Below are 14,174 nucleotides of genomic sequence, written 5' to 3'. Positions count from 1 at the left end.
TCTTGGTATAGTTGGATTGAGTCTCTGTTCGATACAATTTTCTCTGTCTTTTCTGAGGTTGAGGACAGAGTCAACTGTGCTGCTTTTAGACGTCCCGCGCCAAAGTCCCCCAAAAGGGGAACTTCCTGCTTTCACTCCAGTGTTTCTTGCTGCTAGCAAGTGCCATTTATCAGTTAAAAAAAGTATCTTTTGTTCTTTCTGCCGGGGTGCTCTGCGTACCCCAGCAACACAGACCTGCTTTTTTACCAGAATCTTACTTTCCCTCCCTCTATCTCACAATGGTTTCCGGGGAAGTACTGTACCGTTCACTGTGTTGTTCCACGTAAAAGACCGTACCAGACAACGTAACTACGAGCACCATGTAACGTTTGCTTCCTCAGCAATACTTGGGAACTCCTCTGTTCACAGCAGTTTAGTTCTGGTGCGGTTAAGCACCAAAACAACACAATATCAAATGTTCTCTGTCACCTTCCTCTAGAGAAGTGAGGCAGACGCTGCTGTTTCCCTGTTCCGCTGGCATCTGGCGATACACGACACACGATGCATATCCACCAAAGAAGGGCGAGTGAACCTTTCCTGAACGTCTGTCTGCACGTGTCACCTGGGACTTGATAACGGTTCCGTCCTGCAGTGCCCAAATAAATTGCATGTTACAATGAGCGCATGCAAACTAGTCTTCAACACATCGCCTGTCACGTAACAGAAAAACCCCTGTAGGTAAGGTGGATCTCGACAGTTGATAAGACATTTGAGTCGGAGGTATCACTTCGAAATCGTCTGTTTTTTCTTGCTTCCCATTCTCGCTTTCCCAGTTACTGACATATGCCTTCCTCCCATCCTCCACCCGTTCGTGTTTCTTTTCCCTGTCTTTCTGTTCCCCCTTCTCCACATTTCTTTCCACCGCCAGCTTCGTACCCGCTGCTCTCCGCCAGGCATTTTCCTCTGTCCGTTCCTTCTTCTCCGGCAGCAGCTTCGCTCTTTTCGCTCTTCCCGTTTGATTCTTTCTCGCCACGTTCATGTCGCGTTTGTTTTTCCGAATCAGACATTCCTTGTTGCTGAAAACTGGGACTTGCCGGTGTCTCAAAGTCTCTCTCCTGCCGTAAAACGTGACGCCGACAAAGCTTGTTCGCAGGCCCCGCCTCGACACAAAAAGCGTATGTCTCTGTCTTGCATGATGAGGGAGGCGGATGCGCTCTAACGGAATGAATAGAGAGCGGAGAGTTGTTGGCAAGCCCACTCGAGTAACTCCCAGACGAACAGCACTGGGGTTGTGACGGGATATACTGATGATCTGAAGAAGGCCGTAAAGCCTCCGCATCACTTTCACAGTGACTCTCACAAGAAATAGAAGCAAAAGCGAGATTCGCCTCCGTTTTCGGAGATACAGACGCTTTTGTCAGAGATAAGAAGGAAGCGACATGAGAAGGGGAGCGGCACGACAGATTCTTCGCCGAGTGAAAGACGGTTGGGCTGGGCTCTGCTCTATACAAAGGACACCCAGTCTCTGTCTCTTTTGGAAGTGGCTCTAGAATGCAGGTGAAAGACTGCGGGGCGGACGGAACTGGGGTAGAAACAGAGTGTGAAAGAGTAACTGAAGAATCCGAAAGGGTGACCGAAGGTCCCGTTAATTTCGAAAGGGAAGAATCGTCACATTTTCCCGACTCCAGCTTAGGGAAGTGTAAACAGTTTTGTCTATGTCCTTCTTCGGAGCTTTGCGTTCTGGACTTCGCGTCACGAACAGCACCCGGTGAAAAAGGATCCTTTCCCTTTCCTTCCCCTTGTTCAGTTTCGTCCTTGACTTCGTTTGCCCGTAGTCGCTCTACCCCCTCCTCTGTTTTCATGCGTTCTGTCAGGAATGGATATGGCAGGGAAGAGCGAGACACAGCCGAGGCAGGGGAAGAGGACGAAACACGCGAAGCCGACGAAGGGACAGCAGAACTCGACAACGAAGAGTCAGAGAAAGACGGAAACTGTGCAGCGGAAAGTGAGAATGGTCTTTCGAAGCTCGACAGATTTGAAGTTCCTGGATCTTGCGCGTCACCTCGCCTCGACAGTGTCGATGGGCTAGCATCATTAGGGGGTCGTGATGAACGCGAACGTGGAGCAGCCGAAACGCTAGACTCCAGCGCACAAAGTCCAGTGGACATCTCCATGGAAGGCTCGCTGCTTCGACCAAGGTCTGCACTCAGCGCAACAAAAGGCAACGACCGGATTGGAATCGTGGCCACCTAGGAACCCTAGACCTTCCGTTTTAAGCAAAAGACTTTGGGACTCAAAAGAAACGACATGAACGACTCAAGGCAGTCTAGAAGGTACAAGCACTGGACAGAAGTGACGCACTCACTGGAAACACATTTTCTGCGGGACGAAAGCCAATAGCAGCAAGGCGTAACCGCCTAGATGAGACGCGAAAGCGATGGAAGACATCAAACAGAAGTAGTAACGAGGGCCGAAAGAACACAAACACACAGGCAAACGGCAAGAAACGCGACACAGATGAGCAATTCAGAGTAGAGCCAAAGATACAGGAAAGGCGTCTTGAGCGCGTGAAATACTGATGCAGAAACTGAAAATCGCTGGGCGGACTTCCTTACCGTCTTCCTCTGCAGAGTCGTGAGTGCGTTTTGCTTCTCCTGCCTGACCTCCCGTCGCTTCTTGCTCTTCCGTGGTTCTCGTCTTCAACAGGCACCTTGCGTCTTCCCCGGGTGTGACGTTTTCCCGGGACCTTTCCTCTTCTGTCCGGCCTTCGTCCACAGCTCCGTTTGCCTTTCCCGCAGTTCCACTGGCGTCTTCACTGATCGTGGCACTCCTGTATTTTTCCTCGTTTATAGCCTCGATTACTCGATCCAGCACCTCTAACCCTCTGCACAGAAGCTTTCGCACTCGTCTCCGACGCGATTCTGCTACTTTCTGGGAAAGGGAAAAAACACTGGAGCAGTGAGGGCCATCGAACGTGAGTCGGTCGTCGTCTGTACTGTCAGCACTCGCCCTCCTGTCTTTGCCTCTAATATGTGCCTCGTCGTACCAGGAAGAGAACAGGGCATCCCAAAGAAGTGACTGGCGGATTGCAGTATCGAGGAAACTTGTTCCACTATCATTTTCTCTTTGTATTTCTTCGTTGGTGATTCCGCTCTCGTACGCGCTGCTTCTCATTCCTTCCTGTTCTTGCCGTCTGTCTCTCTCTCGGGTTTTGTCATTTTCTGCCCTTCTCGCCTCCTTACGCACTTCGCAATTCTCTGCTTTGCATGCTGGTTTGCTTTTTCGGAATCCCTCTGTAGATTCGTCCCTCCCTTTGCCTAAATGCTTTGCGCCGTCCAGAGAACCTGATTGACCGTCGAGTTCTTTCGCCACTTTTTGCGGGGAGTGTCTGCTCTTCGATGGTTGTTCGTTCTCTGCGAAGGGTTCTTTCTGTGGTTCTCCTTCTCTTTTTCCATCCCCTCTTTCCTCCTCGAGTTCTGCTGTTTGCCTCTCTTCTCTGCTTGTCTCTTCCTCTGCACTGCTGAGTCGCGTTGTCAGGCCGTTTTCTTCCTCCCTCTCGCACTGTCGACATCCGGCTTCGATCAGGCCACTCCACAGGCCTGCCCTCTGTTCTCGCCTCTCGTTGCTTGTCCCTCGGATTCGTTTTGTCTCCTCTTTGCGCGGCACAGCATAGTGGATTTTCTCTTCCGACAAAGAAACAGGAAAACACAGAAAGGCAAGAGACGAGACTGGGGAAGGAAATGCGGAAGGACAGGCAGACCGAAGCGAGGCACAACCACACGGGTGTTCTGCCTCTCTCGCGTCTGACGAAGAAATGGTTTCGTCTCTGTGGTGCCATATTGCCTCTCCTGGAAACGCTTGTAGAAAGCTGTTGCCGGGCGCGAGAGCAAAGAAGGCGAAAAAGCGATCCAAAGCCTGAGAAGCCATGTGAGAGAAGGGCGGCGGAGAGTCGCAAGAAGAAAAGCCACTCTGGCAACAACCGGTCTTCGACTGACGCTGGTAACGAGTCGACACCAACATGCCTCTGGTCAAATCAGATTCTTTACTTTCGTCAGTTTTTTTTAAGTCTACGCCGCAACCGCTTGAGTCGTTCTCTCTTTTTGACGCTTTATTTTCCGGGATTTCGCGCGTGAGTTCTTCCTCTTCGTCTTCCACATGTCGAGGGTGGTCTCTGCGTTCTCTTTTCTGAGCTTCGTCACTGGCTTCAGACGCGTCTTCACTAGAAAACGAAGCAGCAAGCCATCGCTGTGCTGAATGTAAGTCTGCAAAAGAATGTTCTGTTCCTCGTTCTGTAGTCGCAGTCTTCTTTTCTTCACTCGAATTCGTTTCCACCTTCAGTGAGGTCACACACGAGCCGTCAACGTCGCGCCGAGTCGTTCGTTGAGTCTGTGCGTGCTCGTTCATGTCTTGATGTTTCTCTTTCTTCTCTCTCTCTGCCTCGCTTCCGCATTCACTGTCTCCAGCGTCTGTTACCTCGAGACAGCGTTTTCGCTCCTCTTGACACTTCTTCAGATTTTGCTCCCCTCTCTCCGTTTGCACTCGACCTTTGCTGTCCCCACTCCGCTTTTTCGTCCAGTGAATGTCCCATCCGTCTGGTTCTTTCCCTCGTCTTTCGTCTTCGTTTGCTTCATCGCCGCCCTCGCCTGTCTCTCTGTTCGTCGCTTCTTGTCTTCCCAGGACGCGCGGTTCTTTGCCTTCAGAAACACGAACGGACTTCCATACCGTGTCTCGTCGTTCTTCGGCGCAGGAGAGAGGGCGATGTGCCGCCGCTTTCCCTTCTTCTCTTGCCTCGGCTCTCTTGTGTTTCGCACCTTCGTTACAACCACCGCTTCGCTTCACCAGTCTTTCTGTCTTCTCTCCGCTGTCACATGTTCCTGGAACTTCTGATGGTGCTTCGTCGCCTTGGTTCCCGTTGCCTCTCGGACTTTTGTCTCCCCTTTGGGAGCGCCTCCCTACTCCCTTCTGACGCGTTGCTTCCCCTCGGTCTCTTTCAGCTTCGTTGGCGCATGCATCTTCCTCTGCACAGATCTGTCTCTGGTCTCCTCGCTTCTTCGAGTCGCCCTCTTCTTTCTTCAGAACTTCCTTGCCGTAGCAAAGAGCTTCCTTTCTCCCATTCGCAAAGACAAATCCTTCGCCTTCCACTTCCTCGCACCCCGCTTCGTCTCCCTGACCGCCCTCTTCGTTGCGTCGGATCTCTTCGCCTTTCTCCGACTGCCTCACCCGAAGTTTCTCTTCCTCTCCCCCATTTCTTTCTTCCTGCAAGCGTCCGTCGCGAGCTCTCACATGCCCTCGCAGTTTCCGTCTACTCTGAGGATCCGCGACCGCGCTCTCCGCGCTTCTGTCTCTCTTCCGCCGCAGAACAGGTTCTTCAGACGTTCTCGCGGTCTGAGCCGCGGCACTTGTCCTCTCGTCCGCTGCACCCGGAGACGATGAAGAGGTCCAATCTAAACAGAACCAGAAGTCGCAGACGCGAATTTGCGGCACAGGTGCACCTGTGGCTGCAGCCGTTTCTCTCTCGTCTAAAACGGCAGTTCTTTTCCGAGAGAAAACCTGTCCATGAACAGACGGAGAAGACAAAGGAACAGAGAGACATACGGGTGCTGTGGAGAACGCGTTTACGTCATCTGAGACGAGGCGGGGGTGACGAGGCCCGAAAGAATGGATAGACCGCTGTCTTCATTTAATGTTTTCTCTCTTGTTCATTTGTCTGCCCTCTACTTCGATCCCCGACATTGTACTGTCTCCTTTTAGTGATTGCTTCCGTATTCCCCTCTGTGTAGCTTCTGTTTCGAGTCTCTTACTTGACACATCTTTTATCCGTCCTTGATGTCTCTTCCTTCACTTTTTTCTGATGCACCAAAGGCCCTTAGTTTTCAAACCATCTAACTGTTAAGCAGTTGTGTGCCCTCGTCCTCATTTTGCACATTTTCCTGCTCTTTTCTCTGTCTGAATGTTTTCGGTTCTTGCTTCACCTGCAGGTCGGTTCTGCATTTGTCGTTCCTTGCCTCACGGTTGCGTCTTCCGTCTTCCTTCCCTCTTCCTTCAGCAACTGAAACACTTGAACCTTCAGTGTGCGTCTGCCCTCTTTGCCTTCGTCAGTGCCTTTCAACTTTCTCCCGAGTTTCGACTTCCTCTCCCTTTCACGGAAATCAGAAACTCCTCTCTTCCTCCTTTTCCGCTCCTTGAGGTCTCACCCCTTCCTCAGTGTCGGGTGTGGAGAGACAACACTCTTCCGTGTCGGTACACCGCTCCGCTTTTCGCTTCTTCGTTTGTTTCGCAACCGAGGGCGTGGTGGTCAGGAACGCATTAGATGACGCAGATCGTCTTTCTGCTGGGCACTGTACCGAGAGGGAGGAGTCAGAGGAAGCTGAGAAAGGACAGGCCGAGGAACCCCCAGAAGCCCAAGGCACAGTTTCTCTCTCCGGCACCAAATGTCCCTCTCCCTCTCGGTGGACGCCCGTAGTTCTCCGGCCTCGAGAAAGCCCAAACTCCAGCCACAGCCGTTCTTCTTCACGGCTGTAGCGAGCAAAGAATTCGTCTATAAGCCGCCGCCGAAAGAACGCGCGACAGCTGCGTCGGAGCTCGTCGCCCAAGTACGTGCAGCAGCGAAGCGCCGACCTCGCACTCTCTCTTCTTCGTTTCTTCCTCCTTCCTTGTCTCCTAAGTTCTTGTCTCTTTAGCTTGCTCTCTTCGAGGGAGATTGCCGCGTCGACACCAGCGCGCCTGTCGCGCTTCAGCGCATGCAGTTTCTTCGCACTAGTTTTTCCGGCTCGGCAGTGCGTCGCGAGATCAAACAGGCTCCCGGCGCTCGCCACGCTCCCAGCCCTCTCAGCCGGAGGGCCGTCTCGGGCAGAGGGGAACTGCCAGGCTGAGGACGCTCGGCAGTCCGAAGAGCTTGACGAAACAGAAGAGCCGCAACGCAACGCATGCGAAGCGGAACAGGCTGCAGGTGCCAGCAAAGATGGAGGGACAGAGGCGGAGGAAAAAGAGGCGGAAGAGGCCGCAGAAGTAGACTGAGTCGAGGAAGAGCGACGTGAGGTCGAGTACAAATAGGGAGCGGGGAATGAGCCAGGCTGAACGGAAGAAGAAGAGCGGTAGGAAGCTGGAAAAGAGGCAGGTGGACCAGGTGTTGAAGAGGTCGAAGAAGGCACAGGCGTGGCGGACGGAGGCAGAGAAGGCAGGAAACAACTGGATGAATGGAAAGGCGCACGAGTGACCACAAAAGTCGGAAAGGGAGAAGAGTTAGATGCGCAGGTAGAGGCGCAGTAAGGAGGACAAGAACCGGTCGAAGATGAAGCAGTCGGAGGTGCAGAAGTGGAAGACGAAGGAGGGGGTGGTGACGCGTGCAGAGGCGCAGGAGATACTAATAACGAAGCCGAAGAGACACAGGAGGAAGCAGAAGAACAATGTCGAGATGGAAAGAGATCCGAAGCACTCCCATCGTCTGTGGTTCTTTGGACGCCTGTAGACTCCAAGCACTCCTTGAACTCTTCTGTGTCACCGCGCCGTGTCTGTTCATCTCTCAAAGTCTGTGTGACCTCTTCTCCTCTTCGCTCACTGTCCACCTGTCTCTTCCTGCCTCCTTCGTATCCTCTCCCGAAAAGACCCTGTGGGGTTTGACTCTCTAGAGGCGCCCACGCAGCTGTGCACGCCGGCGCGGAGCGGGAAGACTCTTCTTCATTTTTCTCATCCTGAAAAGCAAACTTCACGAATCCACAGTCGCCGCTATCACGCTCAGGAGGCGACTCTCTGGCATCAGGATTCGCTTCTTTCGTGACTTCGTGGAGTTGTGGGTACTCCACTGAAGTGTCGGGAGGGTCGTTAAGGAAAACGACCTTGGCGTTTTCGGACGAAGCAGATTGCATCGTCGACGCGTTAACAATAGTTTGCCTGCTTTGGTCTGGTTCTCCTCGAATTCCCGAATTCTCGTCGACTGAATCGCTTGCCGCGCCGAGACAGTGCAGGGCGCCTCCTCCTCGTTGGACACCGGCACCTGCGTCCTGTGAAAGCGCCCAGCTGTCTCCTTTCGGACCCGATGGAGGCTCAGCTCGGGAGTCGGGAGTAGGATTCTCGAGTCCGTGTGGTGGCGGGGGCGACTCCGTGGGTTCCTGAGCCTTCAAAAAAGAAGAGAGACAAGAAGATTCCTCAACCAGCAGACGCTCCCGCAGGCCTAAAACCAGAGGGAGGGTGGCCGAGGAACCGCCTCGGAGGTAAAAAGCGAAGCAGTGGACCCCACAATCTGACGTGGAAAGCCGAAGAAAGTCCGCTAAAGACGGCTGATGTGTCGATGTTTCTGGTCGGTCACCTCGCTCATGGAGCATGCTTCTCGTGGACTCTGAGAAGGCATCTTGCTGGACCTGAGGCCCCAGAAGACGTGACGAAGGAGGCATTAGACAGGGGGACTCAGGCTTCCGTTTCTCTGGGTTTTCACGATCTGTTTCTAGCTCGCGGACATGCGATGCCTGGGAGAAGTGTGAGGGCGAAGAGGCGAAATCACGGATCCGAGGCGCCTCCTCTGTGCTCGTCGCCGTTCTCGGACAGGAAGACGCAACTTCAGGAACCAAAGAGACCCTTTGTGATGGATCTCGTGATGTCCCATCGCATACGGACGCAGCGCTGCATGCACTGTGGCGGCTCCTGTGACCGTCGGTGGCCGAGACACCGCCGGGAGATACGTGCGACAAGGCGCAAAACGACGATGATGCCGCAGAGCAGGAGGCGGGTGAGGGAGGACAAGCAGAATTCCGCCGAGCCGAGAAGTCTTCTGAAGTGGGGAGGGCAAAGTTGCAGACAGACGAAGACCATTCACAATCTTGTGCTTCCGTGAGGCCGCAGCAGTGTGGATTATGACGTCACACTCTCTCTTCGAGGCACATGGCGGTCGTAAGCCACACCGGGGAGATTCCAGGTCAGGCCAGATTGGTACGGGACTACCGAAGTCCTGGAAAGAGAAGCTAGTGAAGCTGGTGGGGAAACGAGTTGTCGGAGGATGTAGCACCATGGATGGAGTTTCATTCGTGAGTTTCTTCGTTGTTTTCTTGTTATGTTTCTTTCTCGCGTGTTTCCTAGAAAGATGACATTGAGTGCGCTCCAGTACATCTGAATGGCTGCTCGGAATGCTTTTCCTTGGGAGTCGGAGCGTCTTACCTGCGTCGTGTGGCAAGGCTTGATCCGACTGCCTGCAGTCGTGGGATTCGTCTTCTTCTCTGTTTTCTTGAGTGATCATCTGTAGAAAGGATTCTTCTCTTTCTCCTCGGCTCTGCCTCCTTTCTTCACTCACCTCGTGCAGTGTGTCCTCCTCTCCTTGCTCCGGCAGTCCACTCTCTTTGTCGGGCTTGCCGCTCTTCGTTCCTCTCTCTTCTTCTCTCCCCTCTCTTCCGTCTCTTGCAGGCTCCTCTGCCCTAACAGTCTGTGAATCACACGCGACTTGGGTGTCGCGAGTTACTCGACTCTCGCATCTCTCTTTCTGTGGTTCGGCTTCTGCTGCGTTTTCTCCATTAACTTTATCTTCATCATTGTCACCCCTACCGAAGTCTTGACCTTCTCTCCCTTTTCCTTCCTTCTTCTGTTCCACCGTCTTGGCCTGGCCCTCACCAGGCACGGTCTGCGAAGTCTCGTGAGGCTGGGCTCTCTGGTCTCTTCTGCTGGTTTCTTCTTGTCTCAGCACTCCCAGAGCACCGGACTTTGTGCCGTCGGCTGGTCCAGGGTGGTCGAGGCGGCGATTCTCTCCAACTGCCACGTCGGGCGAAGAAGCGGAAAACACAGCAGGCGAGGGTCCAGGGAGAAAAGAAGATGAAAACGTAGGCCGCGGCACGCATGGAAAGGACCGCGAATCGGTTGACGAGAAGATAAAACTTTGTTTGGGTTTACCTTCGTCGCCTGTCTCTCTGGCGACATAACGAGATACACAACAGTCAGGGATGCAAGGGGCGAGGCTTGGGGGTGCTGGCACATGCGCCTCGGTTTGGGGGAGTGAGTGACAAGCGCGGGACGGTCTCTGCAGCTGCTGCCTGCTGAGTTTCCTTTTCTGTTCGAAGAGAGAGAAGGGAAGGGTGTTTGTTTCTCTTCCGCGCTTCCGTTTATAGAGCGACGCAGAAAACGTGAGATATGCAGATGGTAGGCTCAAGCAGAAGGGCAGGAGCGAAGGAGGAATAACGTGGGGTGCGACCTGCAAAGGGATGGAGAAGTTTGGAGGAACAACGGGGGGCGAGGTTCAAGCAGAAACGCGAAGCCAGGCAGAATAAAACTCGGCTCCAACTCTTTGCAAAGGGGGCTCGGAAACTGGGTTACGCGAACGATTCAGAGGAGCCGCATGCACCCTGCAAAACTTGTGAACTCAGGCACGAAGACGAAGAGCAGGAGGCGCCGTTTCCTAACGGCCCCCTCCATGGGGTAGAGAGTGAACTACGGAGAGCACAGACGCGCCGGAAGCTACGTTTCTGGAGAGCGTTTCATGTACAGAAAGGCGAGGGACTGGTGCAGCCCGAGCGAGTGAGCAACATGCGCGGAAACTACGACGCGAACAAGGACCACGTGAGTACCAGTCAGAGCAGGTCGAAAACTGAAAGTGGAAAGACGACTGAGACAAGACAAAGGAGGCGACTAGAGCCTGAAAGATTGTCAACATGCTCTTGTAGTACAGATCTGAGACATCCGCGCACTCGTAGAAAGCGACATGTCAAAACTGAGAGAACGTCCTGCCTGGGGGAGGCGCCAGCGCTTCTGGAACATACCTCTCTGGCGATGCCCAGCCAGAAGGCCTGAACCGCAGAAGAAAGGAGATTGCTTGCAGGATGGAAGACGTCTTCTTCCGACAGGCAAGAGTGCTGGTTGCTTTTCACCTCCTTCGGATCTTCTTCGCCATCCGCTTCTCTCGCTCGCGTTTTGCCTCCTGAGCCTGCGCCAGAGTGTCCCCGTTCTTGTTCCTTCTCTCTCTCCGCATGGAGGCCGCTGACCCCAAAGTCCGGGCCAGGATCTTCGTTTGTCTTCGAGCCAGGCGTAGAAATTGCCTTGATATTCGTTTTCCCTTTGTTCTCGTCGGCTGAAATATCGTCTTCACTTCTCTGTGTCTCCCTCGAATTCCGAACGTCTTTCTTCATTTGAAATTCTCCCTCGTTGGTTCCTACCTCGCTGCGGGGTGTTTCGTCTGCCTCAGATTTTTCTGCTACCCCCGTCACTTTCGCGGAGGCCGCCAGTGCCGGTGCATCCTCGACTTTCTCTCTTCCAGTTATGTTCTGTGGTGTGTCTGCATGACGTTCTTCTCGCGCTCCTTGCCCTTCGTCGTCTTCCTCACTTTCACTCTTGCTGGTGTCTCTGTCGGCTTCCTTCTCTTCACTTTCTTGTTTTTCTGGTTGTGTCCGCTTCTGTTCCTCTCTCTCTGGCGAACTCTGTGCTTCCACCACCTTCAAGGTGTCCTCTCCGTTATGAGGTGAAGCGCGTCTTGGCGATTTCACTGCCTCCCCTTGGACCACAGTTATTCTCTCCCTTTCTAAATGAGAGACAGGCTTTGTATTGAACAGAGGCATATCCATTTCGCTCTCCTTCTCACCCTGTACTCGTTGGTTTCTGTCATCCTTAACCTGGTCGTTTTCTTTGCCTTCCCGACGAGTTTCTGCTCCTTGCTTCTTTAGCTGTTCCCGCTGTTTTTCACATGCCTGCAGTTCTCTCTCTGCCTTCACGGCTGCACTATTCCACGCAGTTGAGGGGCTTGATTCAGGTACACGATTCTCTCGTCGTGTTGTCGGCTGCTCTGAGGTTACAACCGGTTTTTGCCTCTGCCTGTCTTTGGACCGTCGCGACGATTTGGTTTTCAGGCCTCTCCCAGTTGTCAAGGACATGTGGTGTCTGGCATAAACTGTTGATTCGTACCCTTTCTCTACTTTATTCCTCTCTCTGTTCTCGCCATTTCCCGCCTCTGTCCATTGCTCTTGGGTCCCCCTACCTTCGCCTCTCGTCTTCGTTCCTTCTCCAGTGTCTGCTTCGTTCCTGTCTCCACCGTATCTGTCTCCGCTGTCTCTGTGTTTACCGTCTGTGTCGCCTTCTCCTCTAGCCCGTGTGGGGTGCTTGTCAGGCAGCCTTACGTCGGGAATTTGAATCTTCGCTGGATCTTCTGTCGGTGCATGCACTGAACTGCGGGTGTCGGCTGTCCCAACGTGTTTAGACTCAAGATACTTCGCGTCTTCTGTCAGTGTCGTTTCTATCTGCCTTTCGTCTTCATCTTTCAATCTCTCGGTGCTTATTGTCTGTCCGCACTTCCAGGCAGCAGGGCTGTTTGGGCGGTCCATGCCAGACAAAGAGGGAGAGACGTTTGTCGATGTAATGGATCTCATGCCTATCATCAGACCCAGATTCGCCGAGTTCTTAGAGTGTTTCTCTTCGTTTGTTTCTACAGGTTCCCCCAAAGACTTCGTCCGTTCGCTGCTGATCCCATCCACGCAACAGGCAGCGGCAAGCAGAGTCCCTCCCGTCGCCGTCGTCTGCGATGCAACTGGAGGACAAGGCGCCGCCGCCCTTTGTGTATGTGCCGTCGTCGATTCCGTTTGTTCCACTTGCGTCTTATTTCTAGACCCTGTCGTAGCAAATCCCTCGTTCTCCGCCTTCTCGGTCACGTCTCTGCACACGAGGTTTGAAGCGCAAGAGGCGGCTTCACGTGATGGTGATGATCTTGACGGTTCATCCCTTGCAGCCGATTGTCCTATTCTCGTCTTTCGGGTCTTTGTTTGTATCGTATCAGTGTCTGCGCGACTCGTGCAGTGGATAGAGGTCTTGAAAATTCCAAGACGCACCACTCTGCTCTCACAAGGTGTCCTCAGTTCTAGGTCAGTCCCTGGCGTTGGTACTGACCCCGTTTCGTCATCCACAACGGATGCCCTGAGAAAGGCCTCCTGGCACCGATCTCGCTCTGCACGCCAGGCAGTCTCTTCATCTCCTTTCGCCTGTTTATTTGCCTCAGTTTCTTGAATGCCAAGAAAATCGGAATCTGACGACACCAGCCTGCGTACCCCGAGTGCAGTCTCGTTCTCACTCGACCACTCAGGTATTTCCCCGACTTCGTCTCCTTGACGTGTCTTCTGCTCTCCTCTCGACGTGGTGTATTCTGGCGAAGGGCTGTGAGAAGGCTTTCCCGGACACTGCGCATCCTGAAGAGTTTCTTCTTTCGGATTCGCCACAATTGGTAAGGATGATCGACGCTGTCGACCACCTCGAAATCCTCGCCGTGTCCGTCGAGAGGCTTTTACATGCTGCATGCGTCCTCGCGGTGATGCTGCCTCACGGGAGTTTCGCGCCGTGGGCAGTATGTCGATATTTCTGTCAGCACTTGCCGCATGCGGGGATTTTGCTTCTCGCGTCACCGTACTCGATACAGACAAGTCTGGTGGGTTTCGTGTGTCTGTTTTCTGTCCCGACTCTTCAGATGTTCCAGCATCCCCTTCTTGGTGTGGTAGGTCTTCCTCCCTTCTGCCTGGGTATCGTTCAGGTTCACTGCCTTTTTGGTCAGCCGAAACCGATGTAGGTGTCTTGTTTTCTGAGCCAACGTTTAGGCCAAGTGTCCGAGCACTTGTCCGTTCAGGCATCTTGTGGTTTCCCGCTCCTTCTTGCACCTCCTTCTCCACCTTGGGCTCAATGGAGGCATCGTCTTGCTTCAAGGTTAGAGGCAGGCTCCGTGCTGATGACGCCGGTTCGGATCCTTCTTCTTGGAAGGTGCACTTTCCTTTGTCACGCGATGATGCACACTCAGCATCCTCCAAATAGGCTGCGCGATCTGAGCCGTGCAAGGAAATTTCACTTTCGTCTTTGTTTTCTTCATCCGAGGTTTTGACCCACCGGGAAGCGTCAGATGGTCGGTGCCTTTCACTATGAGACAGCTCAGTGTGCTGTTCCCCTCCAGTGGTTGCCAAATGCTCACCGTTCCAGCGATACGGGTTGACCGATTGTCCAATATGTCCGTGATCTGCACTGTGAATAACTGTGGATAGATGGCTGTGGGGCGTCGTTTCGGTAAATCCATCGGATTCAGAATTGCAAAGACTGTGTCTTATTTCTCGATGTTTTTTTTCCACTCGGGCGTCTGTGATACGAGTGGCTCTACACCCGTTTATCGCCCGACATGCTTCCACCTCGCGGTCACTCTTATAGACTGTTGAAGCGGCAAAGGTGCTGTCTGCTTGGGAACTTACTTTTTCACAGCCGGGGTG

General features: G+C 53.3%; 3 protein-coding genes across 3 annotated transcripts; 2 read left to right on the top strand and 1 right to left on the bottom strand.

The window, feature by feature from the left end:
• Positions 1–812: 812 nt before the first annotated feature.
• Positions 813–8,369, bottom strand: TGME49_271010 (hypothetical protein; the record flags this gene model as incomplete). The annotated part of the gene is made up of 3 exons (XM_018781597.1): positions 813–2,179; positions 2,595–5,529; positions 6,174–8,369. 3 exons carry the CDS (start codon positions 8,367–8,369, stop codon positions 813–815), a joined length of 6,498 nt encoding a protein of 2,165 aa, XP_018636634.1.
• TGME49_271015 (hypothetical protein) lies at positions 1,531–2,232 on the top strand (the record flags this gene model as incomplete). Its single annotated transcript, XM_018781598.1, has 1 exon — positions 1,531–2,232. One exon carries the CDS (start codon positions 1,531–1,533, stop codon positions 2,230–2,232), a length of 702 nt encoding a protein of 233 aa, XP_018636633.1.
• A 484-nt stretch (positions 8,370–8,853) lies between the features above and the next one.
• Positions 8,854–13,798, top strand: TGME49_271025 (hypothetical protein; the record flags this gene model as incomplete). Its single annotated transcript, XM_018781599.1, has 9 exons — positions 8,854–8,887; positions 9,644–9,779; positions 10,320–10,378; positions 10,476–10,512; positions 11,640–11,695; positions 12,371–12,495; positions 12,932–13,153; positions 13,394–13,420; positions 13,550–13,798. 9 exons carry the CDS (start codon positions 8,854–8,856, stop codon positions 13,796–13,798), a joined length of 945 nt encoding a protein of 314 aa, XP_018636635.1.
• Between the last annotated feature and the right edge of the window lie 376 nt (positions 13,799–14,174).

The sequence above is a fragment of the Toxoplasma gondii genome, chromosome VIII, assembly GCF_000006565.2.
Source record: "Toxoplasma gondii ME49 chromosome VIII, whole genome shotgun sequence".
NCBI classification, from domain to species: domain Eukaryota; phylum Apicomplexa; class Conoidasida; order Eucoccidiorida; family Sarcocystidae; genus Toxoplasma; species Toxoplasma gondii.
The sequence above is the reverse complement of the archived record's forward strand: the minus strand, read 5'-3'. Positions and strand labels throughout refer to the sequence as shown.